The sequence below is a fragment of the Lipomyces tetrasporus genome, assembly GCF_029532465.1.
Source record: "Lipomyces tetrasporus strain NRRL Y-64009 chromosome Unknown POJ06scaffold_1, whole genome shotgun sequence".
Classification (NCBI taxonomy): Eukaryota; Fungi; Ascomycota; class Lipomycetes; order Lipomycetales; family Lipomycetaceae; genus Lipomyces; species Lipomyces tetrasporus.
The window spans coordinates 1,456,768-1,474,552 of record NW_026611596.1 but is presented as its reverse complement, the minus strand read 5'-3'; the positions used below and the strand labels follow the sequence as shown (position 1 = coordinate 1,474,552).

General features: G+C 48.8%; 7 protein-coding genes across 7 annotated transcripts; 3 read left to right on the top strand and 4 right to left on the bottom strand.

Moving 5' to 3' along the window:
• The first annotated feature begins 75 nt into the window (after nucleotides 1-75).
• On the top strand, nucleotides 76-1,265 carry POJ06DRAFT_9659 (coiled-coil domain-containing protein 55-domain containing protein). Its single transcript, XM_056191824.1, has 2 exons — nucleotides 76-787; nucleotides 840-1,265. The coding sequence occupies exons 1-2, from the start codon at nucleotides 181-183 to the stop codon at nucleotides 1,013-1,015; spliced, it is 783 nt and encodes a 260-aa protein (XP_056047386.1). The 5' UTR covers nucleotides 76-180; the 3' UTR covers nucleotides 1,016-1,265.
• Nucleotides 938-2,437, bottom strand: POJ06DRAFT_284919 (NAD binding domain of 6-phosphogluconate dehydrogenase-domain-containing protein; the record flags this gene model as incomplete). The annotated part of the gene is made up of 3 exons (XM_056190183.1): nucleotides 938-1,450; nucleotides 1,546-2,255; nucleotides 2,396-2,437. The coding sequence occupies 3 exons, from the start codon at nucleotides 2,435-2,437 to the stop codon at nucleotides 1,282-1,284; spliced, it is 921 nt and encodes a 306-aa protein (XP_056047385.1). The 3' UTR covers nucleotides 938-1,281.
• A 1,450-nt stretch (nucleotides 2,438-3,887) lies between these two features.
• Nucleotides 3,888-6,416, top strand: POJ06DRAFT_9631 (major facilitator superfamily domain-containing protein). The gene is made up of 3 exons (XM_056191817.1): nucleotides 3,888-4,021; nucleotides 4,106-5,350; nucleotides 5,412-6,416. Exons 2-3 carry the CDS (start codon nucleotides 4,148-4,150, stop codon nucleotides 6,117-6,119), a joined length of 1,911 nt encoding a protein of 636 aa, XP_056047384.1. The 5' UTR covers nucleotides 3,888-4,021; nucleotides 4,106-4,147; the 3' UTR covers nucleotides 6,120-6,416.
• On the bottom strand, nucleotides 6,401-8,620 carry POJ06DRAFT_9607 (Alpha/Beta hydrolase protein). The gene is made up of 5 exons (XM_056191814.1): nucleotides 7,806-8,620; nucleotides 7,673-7,751; nucleotides 7,283-7,615; nucleotides 7,106-7,226; nucleotides 6,401-7,055 (listed from the first exon to the last, which is right to left on the bottom strand). Exons 1-5 carry the CDS (start codon nucleotides 8,453-8,455, stop codon nucleotides 6,682-6,684), a joined length of 1,557 nt encoding a protein of 518 aa, XP_056047383.1. The 5' UTR covers nucleotides 8,456-8,620; the 3' UTR covers nucleotides 6,401-6,681.
• A 514-nt stretch (nucleotides 8,621-9,134) lies between these two features.
• On the bottom strand, nucleotides 9,135-11,317 carry POJ06DRAFT_279561 (uncharacterized protein; the record flags this gene model as incomplete). Its single annotated transcript, XM_056189824.1, has 2 exons — nucleotides 9,135-9,491; nucleotides 9,545-11,317. 2 exons carry the CDS (start codon nucleotides 11,315-11,317, stop codon nucleotides 9,135-9,137), a joined length of 2,130 nt encoding a protein of 709 aa, XP_056047382.1.
• Nucleotides 11,318-11,607: 290 nt separating this feature from the next.
• POJ06DRAFT_190534 (tRNA methyltransferase complex GCD14 subunit-domain-containing protein) lies at nucleotides 11,608-12,855 on the top strand (the record flags this gene model as incomplete). Its single annotated transcript, XM_056184805.1, has 2 exons — nucleotides 11,608-12,541; nucleotides 12,626-12,855. 2 exons carry the CDS (start codon nucleotides 11,608-11,610, stop codon nucleotides 12,853-12,855), a joined length of 1,164 nt encoding a protein of 387 aa, XP_056047381.1.
• Nucleotides 12,856-14,313: 1,458 nt separating this feature from the next.
• On the bottom strand, nucleotides 14,314-17,756 carry POJ06DRAFT_9577 (uncharacterized protein). Its single transcript, XM_056191806.1, has 4 exons — nucleotides 17,471-17,756; nucleotides 15,365-17,416; nucleotides 14,709-14,810; nucleotides 14,314-14,318 (listed from the first exon to the last, which is right to left on the bottom strand). The coding sequence occupies exons 1-3, from the start codon at nucleotides 17,484-17,486 to the stop codon at nucleotides 14,758-14,760; spliced, it is 2,121 nt and encodes a 706-aa protein (XP_056047380.1). The 5' UTR covers nucleotides 17,487-17,756; the 3' UTR covers nucleotides 14,314-14,318; nucleotides 14,709-14,757.
• Between the last annotated feature and the right edge of the window lie 29 nt (nucleotides 17,757-17,785).

The following is a 17,785-nucleotide window of genomic DNA, read 5'->3' as shown; positions in this document are numbered from 1 at the left end:
ATCGTCGTTCACGCGTCTGCAAATGGTGGGTGGTGATTTTGAACGATGAGCTTGTAAAACCTTACTGAGTGCCACCCCATACTGAAACCGTCCAGTGATATGCAGATGAGATATCCATCGCAAGCTGCACTTGCATACGACTTAAAGACTAGCACTTGACGTTTACTTTAATAATTTACAATGTCGACGCCAACATTTGGTGGGTTGAAGATACAAAAGAAAACAACCGAAAGAAAATCGACCGCCACATCAAGCACGGCCAAACCAGAACCGAAACGCTCAATCTTCGGCTACGATCCTCTAGAAGACGACGACGAAGATAATGATGACAATAACGATTTTAAGCCGTCAGAGCCAGACCGCCGTCTGAAACTGCCGTCTCGAAATCAGACGAGTGAATCAGTGCGGAATCGGACCAACGCCGATATAGTCGCGCAATCGATGCGGAATGCGCAGGAAGCGACAACGTATGGAGCTGAGGATGCATCGATATACGCGTATGACGATGTGTATGATACAATGAAAGCAGCCGAGAAATCTGCTCGTGCGGAACTAACCGGTGACGGCGAGGAAAACAAAGAGCGCAGGTCGAAGTATATTGAGAGTTTGCAAGAGTCTTTGAAAGTACGTACGCAGGACCGTTTGATGGCGCGGGATCGATTAAATAAGAGAGAGCGTGAAGAAGAGGGAGACGATTTTGCTGGTACGCAAGTCTTTGAGTCTGCTGCGTATAAGAAACAGAAAGCGGAGATCGAAGAGTTGAAGAAAAAAGAAGAGGAAAGGGACGGTATGCGAACTTTTCCTGAACCGTCTCAGCCATGTACTAATCAGTGCTACAGAAATGGAGAAAAAGGACAAGCGAAAGGGGTTGTCGACGATCTATCATAAGGTGTTGTCACAAACTGAGAGCGCACACGAAGTGCAAATCAGGGCTGCTGCTGCTGCGGCTGCAGTTCGAGCATCTCGCAAAGGAACCCCGGATAGAGTCACAAAGGACGAGGACGAAAAGATTTAACTACGATCCCGTAGTCTATAGTAAGGAAGTGCGGGCCGCCGAATGCTTCCCGTGTGCTACGCGCCGCGGCCGCTTTTGAATTATGAACATGGCGGACGACAATTTCAATCTGCGGATTCAGCGCGCAGGCAGATCTATTAGCTACTAATGAAAGACGCATTTGGATGAAAAGGCCAAGTTGTTCAAAACGAATTTATTATGGTAGCGGCTTGCCATAACATACTACCGACAGGGACCATGCGCTTATAAATTCTATCCAATGTTGCTTACTTTTGTTCAATAAATGGCAGACCAGCGGCTGCTCGCAGGACACCATAAATCGAGGCAATGTCGCCCTTCTCACCCATCTCTTCTTTAACTTGTGCAAGATGCTTGGCTGCAATTTCGGTGACAGGGAGCGCAGTTCCAGAGGACTTGGCGAGATTGAGCGCGTGTCTAAGATCATTAGCATTCAGATGTGTATATAAAAACAAGTAACAATCTTGTATGTATAATGAAATTAAGCAGCGACATGGGAAAGCAATACGGACCTGGCGTCTTTAGCAGCGAGATCAACGGCGAAGAGAGGCTGCTCTCGGACATAGTCACCTGTGGTCAATCGTTTGCTGTAAGCAAGATAAGGTGACTGGCCAAACAAAGCAGCAATGAACTTTTCGAAGTTCTCAGTCCCTAAACCAGACTTCTCAGCAAGGACATGACCCTCACTCAGAGCCTCGACCATACCAAGAATAATGGTGTTTCCAGCGACCTTGAGAATCAGCGCCTTGCCAACATCAGGATCATCCGAGAGATCGATAACTAGACGTCCCATAACACCGACGAGATATGGCTGAATCTTCTCAAGACCGGTCTTTGACCCAGCTGTAACGAAGACAAGAGCACCAGCCGCGGCCGCGGCGGGAGCACCAAACACAGGGGATGCAACGAACTCGGCACCAGCTGCCTTGGTAACTTGCTCGAGCTCACGGGTCGTGTCGGGGTGAATTGTGCTGCACTCGGAGAAGACTTTGCCTTTCACACCCCCTGGGACTTTAAGGGCGACATTGTACACACTAGTGATGGCTTCGTCGTTGCTAAGGCAAGAGAAAATAATATCCGACTTGGCGACAGCGTCTTCGATCGAGGGAGCGACAGTAATATTCTTTCCCTCGGCAAACTCCTCAGATTTCTTGGTTGACCGATTCCAAATGATGAGTGGGGAGTCAAGATTTCCTTTCGTGGCCAAGTTGTTGGCCATAGCCTGTCGCACATTAGCTCAGTACATTATGCCATGTCTCAATTGGCCCTTGATTCAGAGCACTTTTCAAGAAACTCAGAATCGGATAAATCCAATCACTAGGACCAACAAGACAATGACGTAATCGCAATTGCATGCAATACCTGACCCATATTTCCCAGTCCGAAGAACGCGACTTGAACCATGTTGACTGAACTTGGAATCGTAAAGTTGTTTCCTGAAATGTTTTCGCAATTGAAGAACGCGCACACTACTGAATTGATCGATGAGGTCAGAAAATTGTACTGCGCGGAGTTGCAAGTAGGAGCGGTAGGTTTCGTCAGCGATAGGACGAATTCCGAGAGTATAAATTTTAGTGCGCTACGTCTACCTCCATTCACGCTCGAGCTTCGCAGTGCCGGCGAAGGCTGTTATTGGGCAGCCCGGATATTGTGGATATGGTCAGTTACTTGTATGACGGATATTGTGAGGGAAAAAGCTAATCGAGGAATGTTGCCCATTGATGCTGAGAGCACTGGTCATGGTGCCGATACCGAATTCGGGAGAATATGGGCAGACTCTCAATCATTGCAATTGGAAATCTCACCTTGTCCCCAGCACCTGTGCAGTTGGCCCATGGCGACAGCGAACGGCACGGAATATTAAGTCTTTAGATGCCTATACCTGTCGTAATATCCATAGTGGCGCAATGCCGTAATCGGTCCATATTCGAACTGTATTTACGTAGTCTCTCGGTGGAGATAGGACGTGTGACGTATATTTCAGGTCCAAAGTGTAACAAATGACCCAAGTCCTGAAGCCAACTGTCAGGCATTCAGTGCTACGAGCTTTGCATGAGACTATTAGGCCCTTCTCAATGGGGACTTTCGTCTACGGGACCGCGCCATCTAAATTGCAGACGACTACACAGGCTTCTAAATAGGGCGGGAGATATAACGGTAATGATAAACCGTAACGCCGCGATTAGCTTAAGTGTACAGATATACGTACTACGGGATTACAGACTTACTATGCAATCGTAAAATGGGGAGGCTGAGAGAATTGCAATCATGTTACCACTCACCGCAAAAAGTATACCGATATTGAACCGTAGAGACTAGAGAGGCGCCAGACAAGGGTCAGTGTACGCCGGTGTCCGAGCAAATCTACCTCGGTCCGCGGATTCCAAACTGCGAATAATATTACTCACCGATCTCTCCGACTCAAATGGCAACGTCGTTGCCAACAACAATATGAAGAAATTGGAACGACACACTTGTAAAATGTATCTGACTATAGTCTATACTATCGATCAATGTCGATTTAATAGATAGGAAGTGATTATTATATAGAACAACTTTCCGAGATGCGTCGATATATGAGCAATAAGCAAAACTATGAGTTACAACCAGTTCGGGGATTATAAGTTTGTCCCGGACGAGCGTACCTCTGGCACCAGGGTACTCACATTCTGTATGGCAAACCGAGGACTGTTGAGGTACATCGCACGGAAGATACGCGGATCTAAGATAAGCCTCCGCCGCAGATAACGGCCTCGAACAGGGTAACTTCCGTTTGGAGAAACTCAGGAGTGAGTTGTCTACTTGGCTTCGGTTCCTCCTTTACTGAACCATCTCCTAGTACTTGGGGGTCCTTGTTCGCGACTACATCTCCTCCTGTAGCTCATTTTCTGCCGGTCCGTATTGACCACAATTTGGGACCAAGTGTTACTATTGCATTCCATTTCGCTCCCTGTTCCTTCGACGGAATCTTTTACGGTCGCGTGCAAGGTATATTCACTCATAATTTGTGCTGCTTCGTAACTTGAGGTTTTGGAAATTCTGTCATTGCACCGAACTAACCAATACTACTAGGATTTATATAACTAATATATAACTAAATACGTAATCTTCAACATGGCCGACCAGGACACCTTTCACGACACCACCTCGGACATGCGAGACCCTCTATCAGTTGCTGCTGAACCAGAGCCGGAGCCTATCATTCCCATCGCTTATGACACGCGACCACTGACCCGGCCGTTGCGGTTAAATCCTGCCGATATGAACGACCCAGGATCTGATACTGACAATGACTCGTTAGCCATTGAACTTGAGACTGATGTTGAGAGCGACGACGACGAGTTGTTCCCGCGCAAGGGCGACACCGAGGACTCGCCTCTCATGGTAGACAGTGTTAACGGCAGTGACTATGACACATCTAAGATGCCTTCGGACTATATTAGTCCGCTTTCACCGAATTGGAGACCTACTCTACGTCTTCGGATGATCCAGCTGGTTACCTGCACGAATGTTTTCCTAATGGGTTGGGACTCAAGTTGCACTGCGTCAACATATGCTCTCATCGGCTCAGAGTTTCACGCCGCTAATAACGTGAGCTGGATTAGTACCTCGTACCTTATCACGTCGACTGCATTCCAGCCATTATATGGCCGTTTCTCGGATATTGTTGGTCGCAGAATATGTTTCTTGTTCGCGATCAACATCTTCTTCTTCGGCACTCTCGCCTGCTCCATGGCTAATTCGCTATTCACGCTTAATATTGCCCGTGCTGTCACCGGTATTGGTGGAGGTGGCTTGGTGACTCTCGGCACAATTATCTTATCCGATATGGTTCCTTTCAGACTCAGAGGTATATATCAGTCTGCCATCAACTTTTGTTGGGGGTTCGGTAGCATTACCGGTGCCTCAACTGCTGGCGCCATTGCAGACGCCTTTGGATGGCGATTTGTCTTTATTTTTCAGCTTCCAATTTTCGTTGTCTCGATCGTTCTCGGATACATGTACATTATCGACCCTCCCTTTACTGGCTTGAGCACCCAGAAAACAGTTCAGAATATTGACTTTGGTGGCAGTGTCACACTCGTCTTGGGTCTAGCAAGTTTACTCGCATTCCTAAGCATGGGCGGTAATGAGTACGCCTGGACGGATAATAAGGTCGTTGGATTCGGGATTGCGGCTCTGGTCCTACTCTCGGCATTTATCTTCATTGAAGGCAAGGTTGCTAAGATGCCAGTCATGCCATTGAGAATTCTCAAAGGTAGATTACCCGTCAGCAGCTTGTGCACTACTTTCTTCACTGGTCTTGCCAACAACTCTGTATGTTCATAGACATTGTTGTTTAATGTCGAATTGGATATATCTGCTAACGCCCTACTAGCAACTGTTTATGCTTCCGCTCTATTTCCAGTCAGTCAATCTGGACACCGCGGCGGTTGCTGGTGCACGGCTAATCGTTCCATCACTGGTTGGTATCATTGGGTCTATTGCCACTGGTATCATCATGTCGCGATGGGGCCATCTGTCGAAACTTATGAAAATAGGAACGCTTATTATGTTGACTGGATGCATTCTAGTAACTACATTCGGGCCGAACACGCCCACTTGGAAGTACGTCGCCTTTTTGATGCCTACCCAGTTTGGAAACGCCATCTTGATGCCTGCCTGCCTGTTTAGTATGCTCGCCCACTTTTCCCGCGTTGACCATGCTGTTGCCACTGGAACTTGCTATCTGATTCGTTCAATCGGGCTCGTCTTGGGTGTCTCCGTCTCGAATGCCATCAACCAGAACACTCTCTCCACGATTCTTCCTCGCTTCCTCGCAGATACGCCCAACGGAGACGAGATTGCCGATCTCGTCATCCACTCTGTGACAGCGATCAAGACACTTCCTCTTGAAACCCGTGAAATTGTCATCATGGGATACACCACTTCTCTCCGCCGCTGCTTCCAAGCTTCTGCCTTGTCGTGCTGTATTGCGCTCTTTGCATCCTTGTTCTGCACTGCGTCAACGTTACATAGAAAGGAAGACGATGAAGATGAGGAGGGTCCGACCGCGGCTACCAGAAACGAGGAGGAATTTGTCTAAGCGTCAGCGAGATCAATGCGTCGCTGTGGGCGAATGTAATTAGATTTGGAACATCATATACATTTTCTGCTGTTGTTGAAATATATATGTCGATGAAAATGTGCGGGTGGTAAGGAATTTAACTTTCGGTAAAAAAGAGCGGACATAGGGTTTGGGGAGGGAATGTTTGAGTATGCATTAATTACAGCGGTTTCATTTCACTTGTTGCATTGGTACTTATGGCATTGGATTATCAGGTAAACATGTCTCTCTTCGATATTGCATTGATTCTATAGACAATCCTAGAGGCGCATTAGATAGTGGCTTCTGCGTCAACAGATTTATCCGAGATTTCAAGTCCTTTGCGCTCGGTTGTTCAAGATATATATAGCACTAAGTAGATAGCAGATAGTATTATATCCGTTAAAATTTCCCAAACAGATATCTGTGCCGTGAATGACTCCGTGCACAGTAACACGACATAAACAATTTACCGGCAGCATGAGGGACAAATGGCCAGCAGAATGTCTTCAATTTAAAGTAAATTGTCTGTGCCTAGATGCCGTGTAATTTGAGTTAAGCGTCACATACTAAGCTGTTTCCTATTCCTCTCCGCTACCAAATATCGCAATAAGTAAGTGATCTCGGTAATTCTCGCGTCCATTCTCTTCCGCAGCTCCTGATAAGTATAGTTCGGGATCTTATTTTCCTGAAATGGTCGCTCCTTTCCAAGAATGTCAATAGTAGCCGACTGGCTTTCTAATTCTTGCGGCGTTTCACCGTCTGCTGCAGGAGTCTTTTGTGATAAACAATCCTCGATAAATAACTTCATCTCCGAGAAACTCTTGGATACTGATGGTTGGGAGTTTCCGAGGATATGGAATACATGTGGGAGATTTTCGTGGTAATAGAGGTAGGTTGGGTTACCGGATTCTTGGTAGAACTTCGATAATAGAACTAGGACACTTTAGATATACGCATCTCAAAAGTGCACAGGCACAACATACGTCCAGAATCTCGGAGACGTTCATCAGACACTGCAATGAATAATGGGCACGATCCCTTCCAGCTTGGCGTGGTAATCGGCGAAGCCAACGGATGTAAGATTGCGTTATTCTCGGCGTAGTGCTACACCAGATGAGTCAATAAATTGCGTTATATCACAAAGCAGATGACAGACAAACCCAATATCGGCCATTTTCAACTGGCCACGCTTCACTCGGTTTCAGGTTAGGATAGAAGTTGGCAGGTGGAATGTAGTCGAACTGCTCAGTCGCCTTGGAGCTCTCAGATGGCATGCTCCGAGTCATGTCAACCCACGGAGAGATAACAAGCGCGCCTGCTGGAACTGGGAGACGCGAGGATGCGTCCTCACCGTATAAAATAACGCCGAGAGTTGAGAGAACGAGACATCCACCAGAAGAGTCTCCTGCGAAGACGATACGCGATGGTGATACTTTGAGAGTCTCAACGACGTAGAAGTAGCTAACGAGGAAATCGGTTAAAGCGGCAGGAAGCTGTACCAGACTTAGAATTGATCGAGTAAGCTACAGAGGGATGGAGAAAATACATACAGGATTTTGAGGAGACAAGCGGTAGTCTAGCGAGAGAACTTTGACTTGGGTACTCTCCACCAATGGGCCAGTGAGAAATCTGTCAATGAACGTCAATAATTGATCCACATGGGACTGTCCAATGAGCATATACCTATGAGCAGCTGCAGAGCCCAAGTAATGAGCACCACCATGTGCAAAGATAACCACCACATCCTCAGCGGTCGGGACAAATTCCTTCCCCTTGTCAGAACGCTTCTTAATAACCCACTCAGCTTGGACTTCAACAACTGTAGGATCGGGAATGGTGGGTTCAGCCAGCCCAGCTTCCCTTGTGAGCCTATCAATTGCAGTTTTTATTTTATGCTCAAGGAACTCAACGTCTTCCTGCACTTGAGGAACAGGAATTATAAACGGTAGGACTTCAACTTCGTCCGACTGAAATGGGAGACCTTTTCTAGAACTCCTTTGCACCTCTTCAACTGTCTTTCCTTCGTGGTACATAAACCGCCGCACCATTGATACGATCATGTGGGTACGAAGGTCCCAGCCGTGCGCGGCATTCCGAAGATAGGCCGTATGCATTATGGCCTCGAACATCAAATACGGCGCCATCTTTATAACAGGAAGTGCTTCCCGGAGAGATCGCCTCGGCTTCTCTGCCTGTTTTTCACTGTCTCTCGCAACACTGGCTCGTATTTCTGTCACTGCTGAAGTTTGGACATGCACATCGAAGACAGGCGTCTCGACGGCAGCTGCGATAGCGGCCTCGACTGGCGTTGCCACTTCAACGGCGCTACTCATCTCGGTGTCAGCAGCGGATCAGGACGCAGACAGCAACCGCAGCGGAGATGCAGGTATCAAGGTTACCAAGCCAATCTGGAGCCAATGGCAGAACCAAATTCGTACAGTGGAGTGATCGCCAGTAATGTTGTGACCCGTTAAGGCAACTTAACGGTCTAGCCAATACACAGGTACGGCAGGTCAACCATATATAGACCATTTTTGTGCCCCTGATTAATATGTGAACCTTATCTGATCTGCGGTACATCGCGAGACCAATCAGCTCCACGATCTAGATCGGATAAAGATTAACTTAACCTTAATAACTAACCCCTCAAATTAATAGACTAGCGGCATCTGATGCCAATGGCAGGACTAAGTACATTACGAGGTCAAAGAGTTTCAGAATTTTGACACTCAAAGGCTGCCGGCACTTAGTCTACCGCCAGCATTGACAACTTCAGCATCGTGGCCTGGTTCGGCATTGAAGTGATATCCGCGACTGACGGAATCCAGTACGTCGAGATATGCCTAACAAATGATAAATATACAAGTAACACTGCAATAGTGGCAGAAATGCAAAGCCAACACGACAATCTCGTCTACAAAAAGCATGAAAATCCAACATTCGACCAAGAACACTTTTAAATTTCGCTCCATCAACATGATAATCCATATTGCTCAGGTTGCCATAGGTACCTCAAGGGACCGTATCCCACATCCATGCGACCCTCCACCGCCTTACGGGCCTCGTTTCCTCAAGTTGAACGCACCGCCACCATGACTCCCTCACTTGCTCTTCGCTACCTATGCTCTCATATATGTCACCCAGCAGCATCCATGCCTCGGAAAAGTCCCAGCCTTCTAGCTTGGTCGTGGTTTCAAGCAATACAAATGCTCGATCTCGTGCCATGGGCTGCTCTTTATCTGGCAGGCTTAGTAAAACAGTAGAGATACCGACAATTGCCGGAACATAATCAATAGACACTGTAAGCGCCGCTTCAAATGCTTCCATAGCGTCAACAATCCGGTCTTCAGCATGCATTAAAAATCCGCGCTACTCGGAATTTAGTCAAACTTGGCCAAATGTCAATTATGACTCCAACATACCTCAGTAAAGGTGTCCTCCTTAGCACCACCGAGCTTAGTAGCTTCGGCAATAGCGGCGGCACATTCGTTCCACTTCTCTCTTCGCCGGAATAGGCCAGCTACTAGTAACCAGACTTCGCGAAGGCACTGCATGCTAATATTTTTCAGCTGAGTGTCATCAACGCTTAAGCTATTACGAAGAACACGATTTGCACCCCCTTTATTTTTTTCTATAATGCTTGCGGCCGTAATGGGCTGTCTCGACGACATCCTCGACCGTATGGATGCATCCGACAATCTCCTCCTGATAGATCGCGGCAAAATTAGACTCTTCTTTGGAAGCAAACTTCGAGATTTTTGTGAAGAAATCCTCATATCCGCTAGAATGGCTGTCGGAATATTCGATGTGTTGGATATGAGGTCTTGCGGAATGTTATCGAGTATTTGCTTCTCAGTGTTGGAGAGGGGTTTTCGGCCTGATGAATTAGATGTAGATGAAGGATTCGAGAATGGACTAGGGGCGACGTCTCTCTGGAACTCGTCCTCATCGTCGTCACCAATTGGCTCTCCTCCCTCTTGGCCGTTATCGTCCGTAACTGCAATAGCTGGAACTGAAACTGCAGGAACAACGTCGTATCGGGTTTTCTCCTTTTCCAAATTCTTTTCTCGTGGCTGTGGAAAGGAAATCGCGGAAGTAGACGCTTCATGTATCTGCGATTCAACCGTATCTTCGTCCCATGTAAACAGCTCATTATAAACAGCGAATAAGCCGTCGGACACATTCTCTAGAGCCGCTTGGACGCCTTCAGTCATTTCAATTAGTCCAATCTCTGTCATTCGCAACTGTAGCACTACTCTCTTTTCTACTAACGTCATGCGCTTTCGCTGTTCGCCTGTAGTATCTTGCACAACGCTTCTGCAGACTTCGCGTGCTTCTGAGTGCTTCTCTTTTGCTGATAGAATTAAAGCTAAGATATGGGCGAGACCAAGATGACCAGCATCGACTTCACGGCCTTTCCGAACTAAATCCTCAGCGCCATCGAGATCACGATAAAACTCCGCCAGCAGAAGTGAGTACTCATATAATGTCTCGGTGCTGTTTTCATCAAAAGTCAAAGCCATGTCGAAAGCTAGTCGTGCTGAGTCTGCATCCGCGTCCCGCGCTGAGTTGTTGAGTGCTGACCGAGCAACGAGAGTATATGCTGACCCGACCGCAGTCCACGATGTTGACAGAACCTTCGATTTATTTGACCCTACAGCTTCCTGGATACTGGTCTCTTTGTCCGCGGCTACGTTCGTTTGACTATCCCCCGCAGCCGACGCGACAACAATCCAACCTCGGAGAATTTCAGCCATTTCTTTAGCTTTTCCAGCGTCCCGAACATATCGCACTAGCATCTGTAGGCCCTCAGCCGCGGTCTCAACAGTGGTGAGAGCATTGTCAATGTCGACAAATGCCGATCCTTTCTGCGCTCGCACACGTCCCTTGTCAGCTAGATCGAGATACGTAACCAGGGCGCGTTCCGCATCAGTGTAATTTCCAAGCGCTGTGAGTACTTTCAGTAGACATCGAAGAATAGCCTGGCAATGGTACGTCTTAGCTGCAGCCTTGTACAAGAAATCCGCTAATGCTCTTGCATGGAGTCTGTCGTGCTGACCTCTGCGCATCCATGAAGCCACAGTCCGCTCCGCGTAGGACACGAGCTCGGGGTCGTTTGGCTCGCCGGACCGCGGAAACTTAGCCGCTTTGAGAACTGCGGTCGCCGTAGCCGGATCGAAGCTCTGCGGCGGCATGAATGGCGGAGTAATTGAGGCTTGTGATGTTTGTAATTGCTCGAGGAGTCCTGGCAGCGGCCGCTGAGAATGAGACTCGGATTTCCAGCTGACGCCCGTGCCGACATGTGGCTGATCATTCGTTCGCGTCGCCGTGGCATCGCGCGTGGCTTGACGTAACCTTGAGTGTGGGGTTAGGGTTGTGGCTAGGGTACTGTGCGTGGGACGTTTGGTCAAAAATATTTCGCCCCTGAAAACAAATCTCATTTAAAGCTATTTGGTAAAAAGTTCGGCTCTCTACGTATTATCCAATGGATGTTGACAAATCTGATAATACAGACGCATCTGCTGATATGGGTTCTCCATTTATGGAGTTTAAAACGAGTATCCCAGAGAATGGACTCGTTCTGGCATGGCTCACGCGTGACAACACTAAGCCGATTAGACCGCAGACAGGCTCAGCTCTACATACCCGCTTTGGATCTTTCCAACATAATTCTATGATATCGTCGAAGTATGGAACCCAGCTTGCTTCTTCGTCGTCAACTCAGGCCGGTTTTATTCACTTGCTTCATCCAACTCCCGAACTGTGGAGCATGTCGCTACCACATCGAACTCAGATCGTTTACACACCGGACGCGAGTTATATTGTCCAAAGGTTGAGAATTCGACCAGGAAGTAGAGTGATTGAAGCTGGGACTGGAAGTGCAAGCTTCACGCACGCTCTTGCCAGGACTGTCGCCAAAAATGGTAGAATATGGACGTTCGAATTCCACGAACCTCGATATGGGATAGCCAAGAAAGAAATAGAGGAGCATGGCCTCGATAGCGTCGTAAAGTGCTCGCATGGTGATGTTTGTAAGGACGGATTTATTTCGGCTTGCGACGAGAACCTTGACGCTTCTGCGGTGTTTTTGGACCTGCCGTCTCCTTGGATCGCTATTCCACATCTCAAGACAGTCATATCCAAAAAGAAGATAGTCCGGATATGTTGTTTCTCGCCCTGCATGGAACAGGTTCAGCGTACAATCGAAGCTTTGCAAAAAGAGGGTTGGTTGGACATAGAAATGGTTGAAGTCAGCTGCAAGAGATGGGAAGCACGGAAAGAAATGATCCGCAAACCGGAGGATGCGATTGAACGATTGAGAGACATAAAGCGCCGACGCAATGAGGGACTCAGGAAAAGAAACGAAAGAATAATTTCACAAGAGCAAAATGAAGAAACAGCGTCCGAACCTCAAGAAAGTGAAGAGACCATTGACAGCGAAGCGCAGGCTCCCGACAGCGGACTCAAACGCAAAGCAGATATTAGTGAAGCTGCTGTAGAAGATGGCGCTGCCACGCCTGCGGAGAAATTCATTTTAGACAAGCCATTCTTACCCTCCGAATATAATCCATGGGGAAGAGGCAAGCGTGTACACGAAGGCGAGGATGGTTACGAATGGAAAGACGTATCGAAAGTGGAAGCAGAGTTGAAGTCGCATACATCATATCTCACGTTTGCATACTTGCCGCCTCTCGTGCCAGGCAAGGAAGAAATGTTAGTTCCGTCTAGGTGACGATTGTACGTACTATATATTGTACTTTGAATCATTGCTGTTGCATACTTTCAATCCTCTGATGTTCACTCCGCCATGTTTGACTCCAACTCAAGTTAATGCCCCACACCAATTTGGTGGCCATGCGTGTCCATGAAAATATGCTGGCACTTGCGGAAGTATCCAGGCATATTGCAAACTGGAGGGGATGGGAACTAAGCGGAAATGTCAAATTCACTCTAATGATATGGCCATAGGCTTGGTGAAGAAGCAACTTCTCCATCCTCGGTTTCAAAATCCACGGCACCCTATTCTCATGCCTTGCTCCTTATGGGCCGTATACTGCAGCAGCGATAGCATTAGCCGACTCTCGTTGCATCGGCGGCTCGTATGGCCTTATTCTCCGGAAACGCGATGACACACAGCCCTGGAGATGAGCACGCTCAGAGTACAATCCATTCGGATGAGTTCGAATGAGTTATCGAGACCACAACATTTGGCACAGATACATCAGCGAATTGGGATAATGAGAGGCTTACGTTGGAGGTCTGGTTAGACAATTAGGTGGGCTAATAGGTGGATGTCTCTGGCGCACTGTTCAGGACATGATAGCTCCCAGCATCGATGCATAATTGGATGGCCGTTCCAAAGTAAATGGACAATATACAAACCAGAAGACCTATTCCCGGTAGAAACAGAACATTTAGGTCCGCTACATATCCTCTAATCATCTTCCAATACACTGTGTGTCAACGAAATCTACTATCGTACATCTTTCTTTCATCACCCTGCTCAGACCCATCTAGAACATTAACTGGCTGCGCATTCATATATTCCGCGGCCGGGGCAGCAGGCTGGTCGTCGTCCATTTCTGTAACTGCTGCTGTCGAGTCATACACCGTGGCTTCTTCGGCAATATCCTCACCGATCGGTGGATCAGTTGGTTCGTCAGATTTCGCTTCCTCCTCAGTGCGACCAACAACTTCTGACGAACCATTCTCCTGCTGACGGCCGTCAAATGGATCTTCCGCGGCGGTTTCCTCACTAGACAGTTCAGCAACCGGAGCTGCCTCCACTTCGTCTGCAGCTTCAGCAACATCCTCAACGACCCGTGTTTCAGTTGGTCCTTCAGATTTCTCCGAATCTTCCGGCCCACCAACAACTTCTGATGCAGCATTCTCCTGCTGAGTGCCTTCAACCGAGTCCTCAGCGGCGGTTTCGTCAGGAGACACTTCAGGAACTTGAGCTATCTCCACTGCGTCCGCTAGGTCCACAGCCTTCGCCGCTTCAGCAACGTCCTCCTCGATCGGTAATTCAATCGGTTCATCAGATTTCGCTGATTCTTCCATCCAACCAACAACTTCTGACGGAGGACTCTCCTGCTGAGAGCCTTCAAGTGGATCCTCAGCGGCGGTTTCCTCAATAGGCACTTCAGGAGCTTGAGCCATCTCCGCTGCGTCCACTGCGTCCACTGCGTCCACTGCCTTCGCAGCTTCAGCAACATCCGCAACGACCAGGGATTCAGTTGGTTCATTATATTTCGCTGATTCTTCCATCCAACCAACAACTTCTGACAGAGGACTCTCCGGCTGACGGCCTTCAAATGGATCCTCAGCGGCGGTTTCCTCAGTAGACACTTCAGCGGCTTGAGCTGCCTCCACTGCGTTCGCTGCCGTTGCAGCTTCGGCAACGTCCTCACCGATTGGTGATTTAGTCGGCGGTTCATCAAATTTCGCTGATTCTTCCGTCCAACCAACATCTTCTGACGGAGGACTCTCCTGCTGCGTGCCTTCAAGTGGATCCTCAGCGGCGGTTTCCTCAATAGACACTTCAGGAGCTTGAGCTATCTCCGCTGCGTCCACTGCGTCCACTGCCTTCGCAGCTTCAGCAACATCCTCAACGACCAGCGATTCAATTGCTTCATCAGATTTCTCCGAATATTCCGGCCCACCAACAACATCTGCTGCAGCACTCTCCTGCTGAGTGCCTTCAACCGAGTCCTCAGCGGCAGTTTCGTCAGTAGACACTTCAGGAACTTGAGCTATCTCCACTGCGTCCATTCCGTCCACAGCCTTCGCCGCTTCAGCAAGGTCCTCACCGATCGGTGATTCAGTCGGTTCATCAGATTTTCCCGATTCTTCCGTCCAACCAACAACTTCTGACGGAGGACTCTCCTGCTGAGCGCCTTCAACTGGATCCTCAGCGGGGGGTTCCTCAGTAGACGCTTCAGCAACTTGAGCTGCCTCCACTGCCGTTGCAGCTTCGGCAACGTCCTCACCGACCGGTGATTCAGTTGGTTCATCAGATTTCGCTGATTCCTCTGTCCAACCAACTACTTCTGACGGAGCACTCTGCTGCTGAGTGCTTTCAATTAGATCCTCAAGGGCGGTTTCCTCTGTAGACAATTCAGCACTTGAAGCTGCCTCCACTGCGTCCGCAGCTTCAGCAACATCCTCACCGACCAGTGTTTCAGTTGGTCCTTCAGATTTCTCCGAATCTTCCGGCCCACCAACAACTTCTGATGCAGCACTCTGCTGAGTGTCTTCAACCAAGTCCTCAGCCGCGGTTTCGTCACTAAACACTTCAGCAGCTTCAGCTGCCTCCACGGCGTCGGCTGCCTTCGCAGCTTCAGCCTCTTCTAAGGCTTTTAGTCTAGCTTCTCTCTTTGCACGAGCTGCCGCTTTCTCTTCCATGTCAATTTCCTCCTGCAATTTTCTCAGCATTTCATCAATCTCAGCATCATCATGTTCAAGCTGCTCTTCGGCACTTTGTGTCTCCGCGGGTTCTGCGACGGTGTTGTCTTCCATAACAGACGAGGCATCGTAATTGATTTCTGACTCGTCCACTAATGTCTCGATATCCTCGGCCTGGGCAAGGTGCGAAAGAGCAGATTGTCTCTGAGTTAGCGAGGAGAAATCATCGTCGCTTTCGTCGTCCGCAGTTACTGTCTTCATCTCCTGTTGTCCGTAGAGATCGTCCGCATTTGAAGCTTCAGCTCCGTCGCAGTCGTCATCGAGATAGTTTGCAGAGAATTTGAAGCGGCCGGCAGATGTGCGAAGGTCGACCTGACTTTGCGGAGCAGCTGTCGATTCGTTTGCAGGTGAGTTGAAGCGATCGTCGGAGAGGTAATCCGGGAAATTCGACGTTAGAGCTGCTGATGACGACGATGTGATGGTACCAGGCACAGAAAACGAGTTAGTAATGGGTGCGGCGAGAGACGGAGCAGCTGGAGCTGGGGTCTGAGCTTGCGCTGAATCCTCGTCGAGATCGATTAGACCGACACTTTCATGCTCAGCTGGGCTTGAAAAGTTCAGGCCGCTGAGCATATCGTACGATGACTTTTCAGGAGGAAGAGAGTAGCCCATGTGCTGCAGAGTGCTATAAGACGGCGACTTGTAATCACTCGCATTTGCATTCACATTCGACGATCCCAGGTATTCACTTAGCTTGGTGTCAAGAGAATTATATGCAGTATCCCTCGAGCGATACGAATCAAGTCGAGGAAGCGACGATCGTCTGAAGGACGCGCCTTCGTACAGTGATGATGCATCTGTGCGTGACGACGAAGATGGAGCAATCGTGTACTTGGAATCCATTGAGGAGATTCCGCCAATAGTACTTGCGAAAGTGCGAGCTGCAAAAGATGCGGTAGACGACCATGGAAACTCGGATACGAGAGGCTTTCTCATGCTTGATATTCTCAACGGTCTACTGACGAACTCCACAGGCGGCTTTGGGGGAAGAGGGGGACCCGGCGGAGACGGCGAGCCTACCCTGGCGGGAGGCGCAAGGGAAGCCTGTATCTGGACTGAAGGTGGTTGCTGTGCGACAGGAGATGATCGCTGAGAGGTAGCAGAGGACTGGTGCTGGTGCGATGATACTTCATACGTCGGTGTATGCTGTCCTTGGTACGTGGACGCCTCATTACGATAGGACGGCGCACGCGAAAGCGAGAGATGTGGGCCATTCTGTGCCTGTGCATACAGTGGACTTGATATAGCGCCATATCCGTTCAGACTAGGCGTAGATGAAGATGCCGAGGACGCAATCGATGAAGTGTACGGATGCATAGATGCTGGTTGTTGCTGCCTGTAGACATATTGGCTAGAAGGAGGGGTAATATGAGCCGGGGAAGAATACGACGGTAACGATGTAGTAGCAGAGGCAGCAGATACATGCTGAGCAGTTGGCTCGTAAAAGGATGTCTGTTGAGGCGGCTGAGGCGTCGTATACGCAGGCACGGCCGTGCCATCTGGTTCTACACCTGGATGGGTCGGATGAAGAATATGCACATCGGAATCCAAGTATCCCGGAGCAATACGACGCTGTTCCATCGTCTCCTGGCGCAGGACATCGCTCTCCCACTGTGACACCTTCTGTTTCGCCCTATTCTGCTGCTCAGTAGCCAATCGCAGCTGCTCTTCGACCGACGCCACGACGGCCTTGACTTCATTAAACAGCGCGGCGGAGGATGGAGGCAGGCCACGAGGCAATGGTGCATAGTTGAATGGTAGTGCAACTGGTTGAGGAATCTTCAGGAATGGTGAGATGATAAGAGGGATTTGGGAAAGGAACGAATGAGCTAGATGGCTCTAGTTAGCGTCCAGCGTCACGAAGTGCGAACAGAGAGCCTTACTCGCCGCGTCATGCATCTTGAACCTATTATATCAATTGCAGACAAAGAGAGCCCCAAGGGCTTAGGTATTAAGCATCTACTTCAATTGTGTCGTCGTGATTGAGCCAAGCTGACCGGAGATGGTGTATTCGGAGGATGTGACTCGCAGCGCCTAATCTACTAGTTACGTTCTGGAGTTCGAGTTCTTGTGCGGCGCCCTCGGCGGAGACAGCCAAACTTTATGTGCGGTGATAGCTTTCTGCGATTGCTCCCTAATCGTCATGGTGTTTTTATACATGAGAGGTCGGAATGTTCAGTTTTCTTTTACGTCCATGG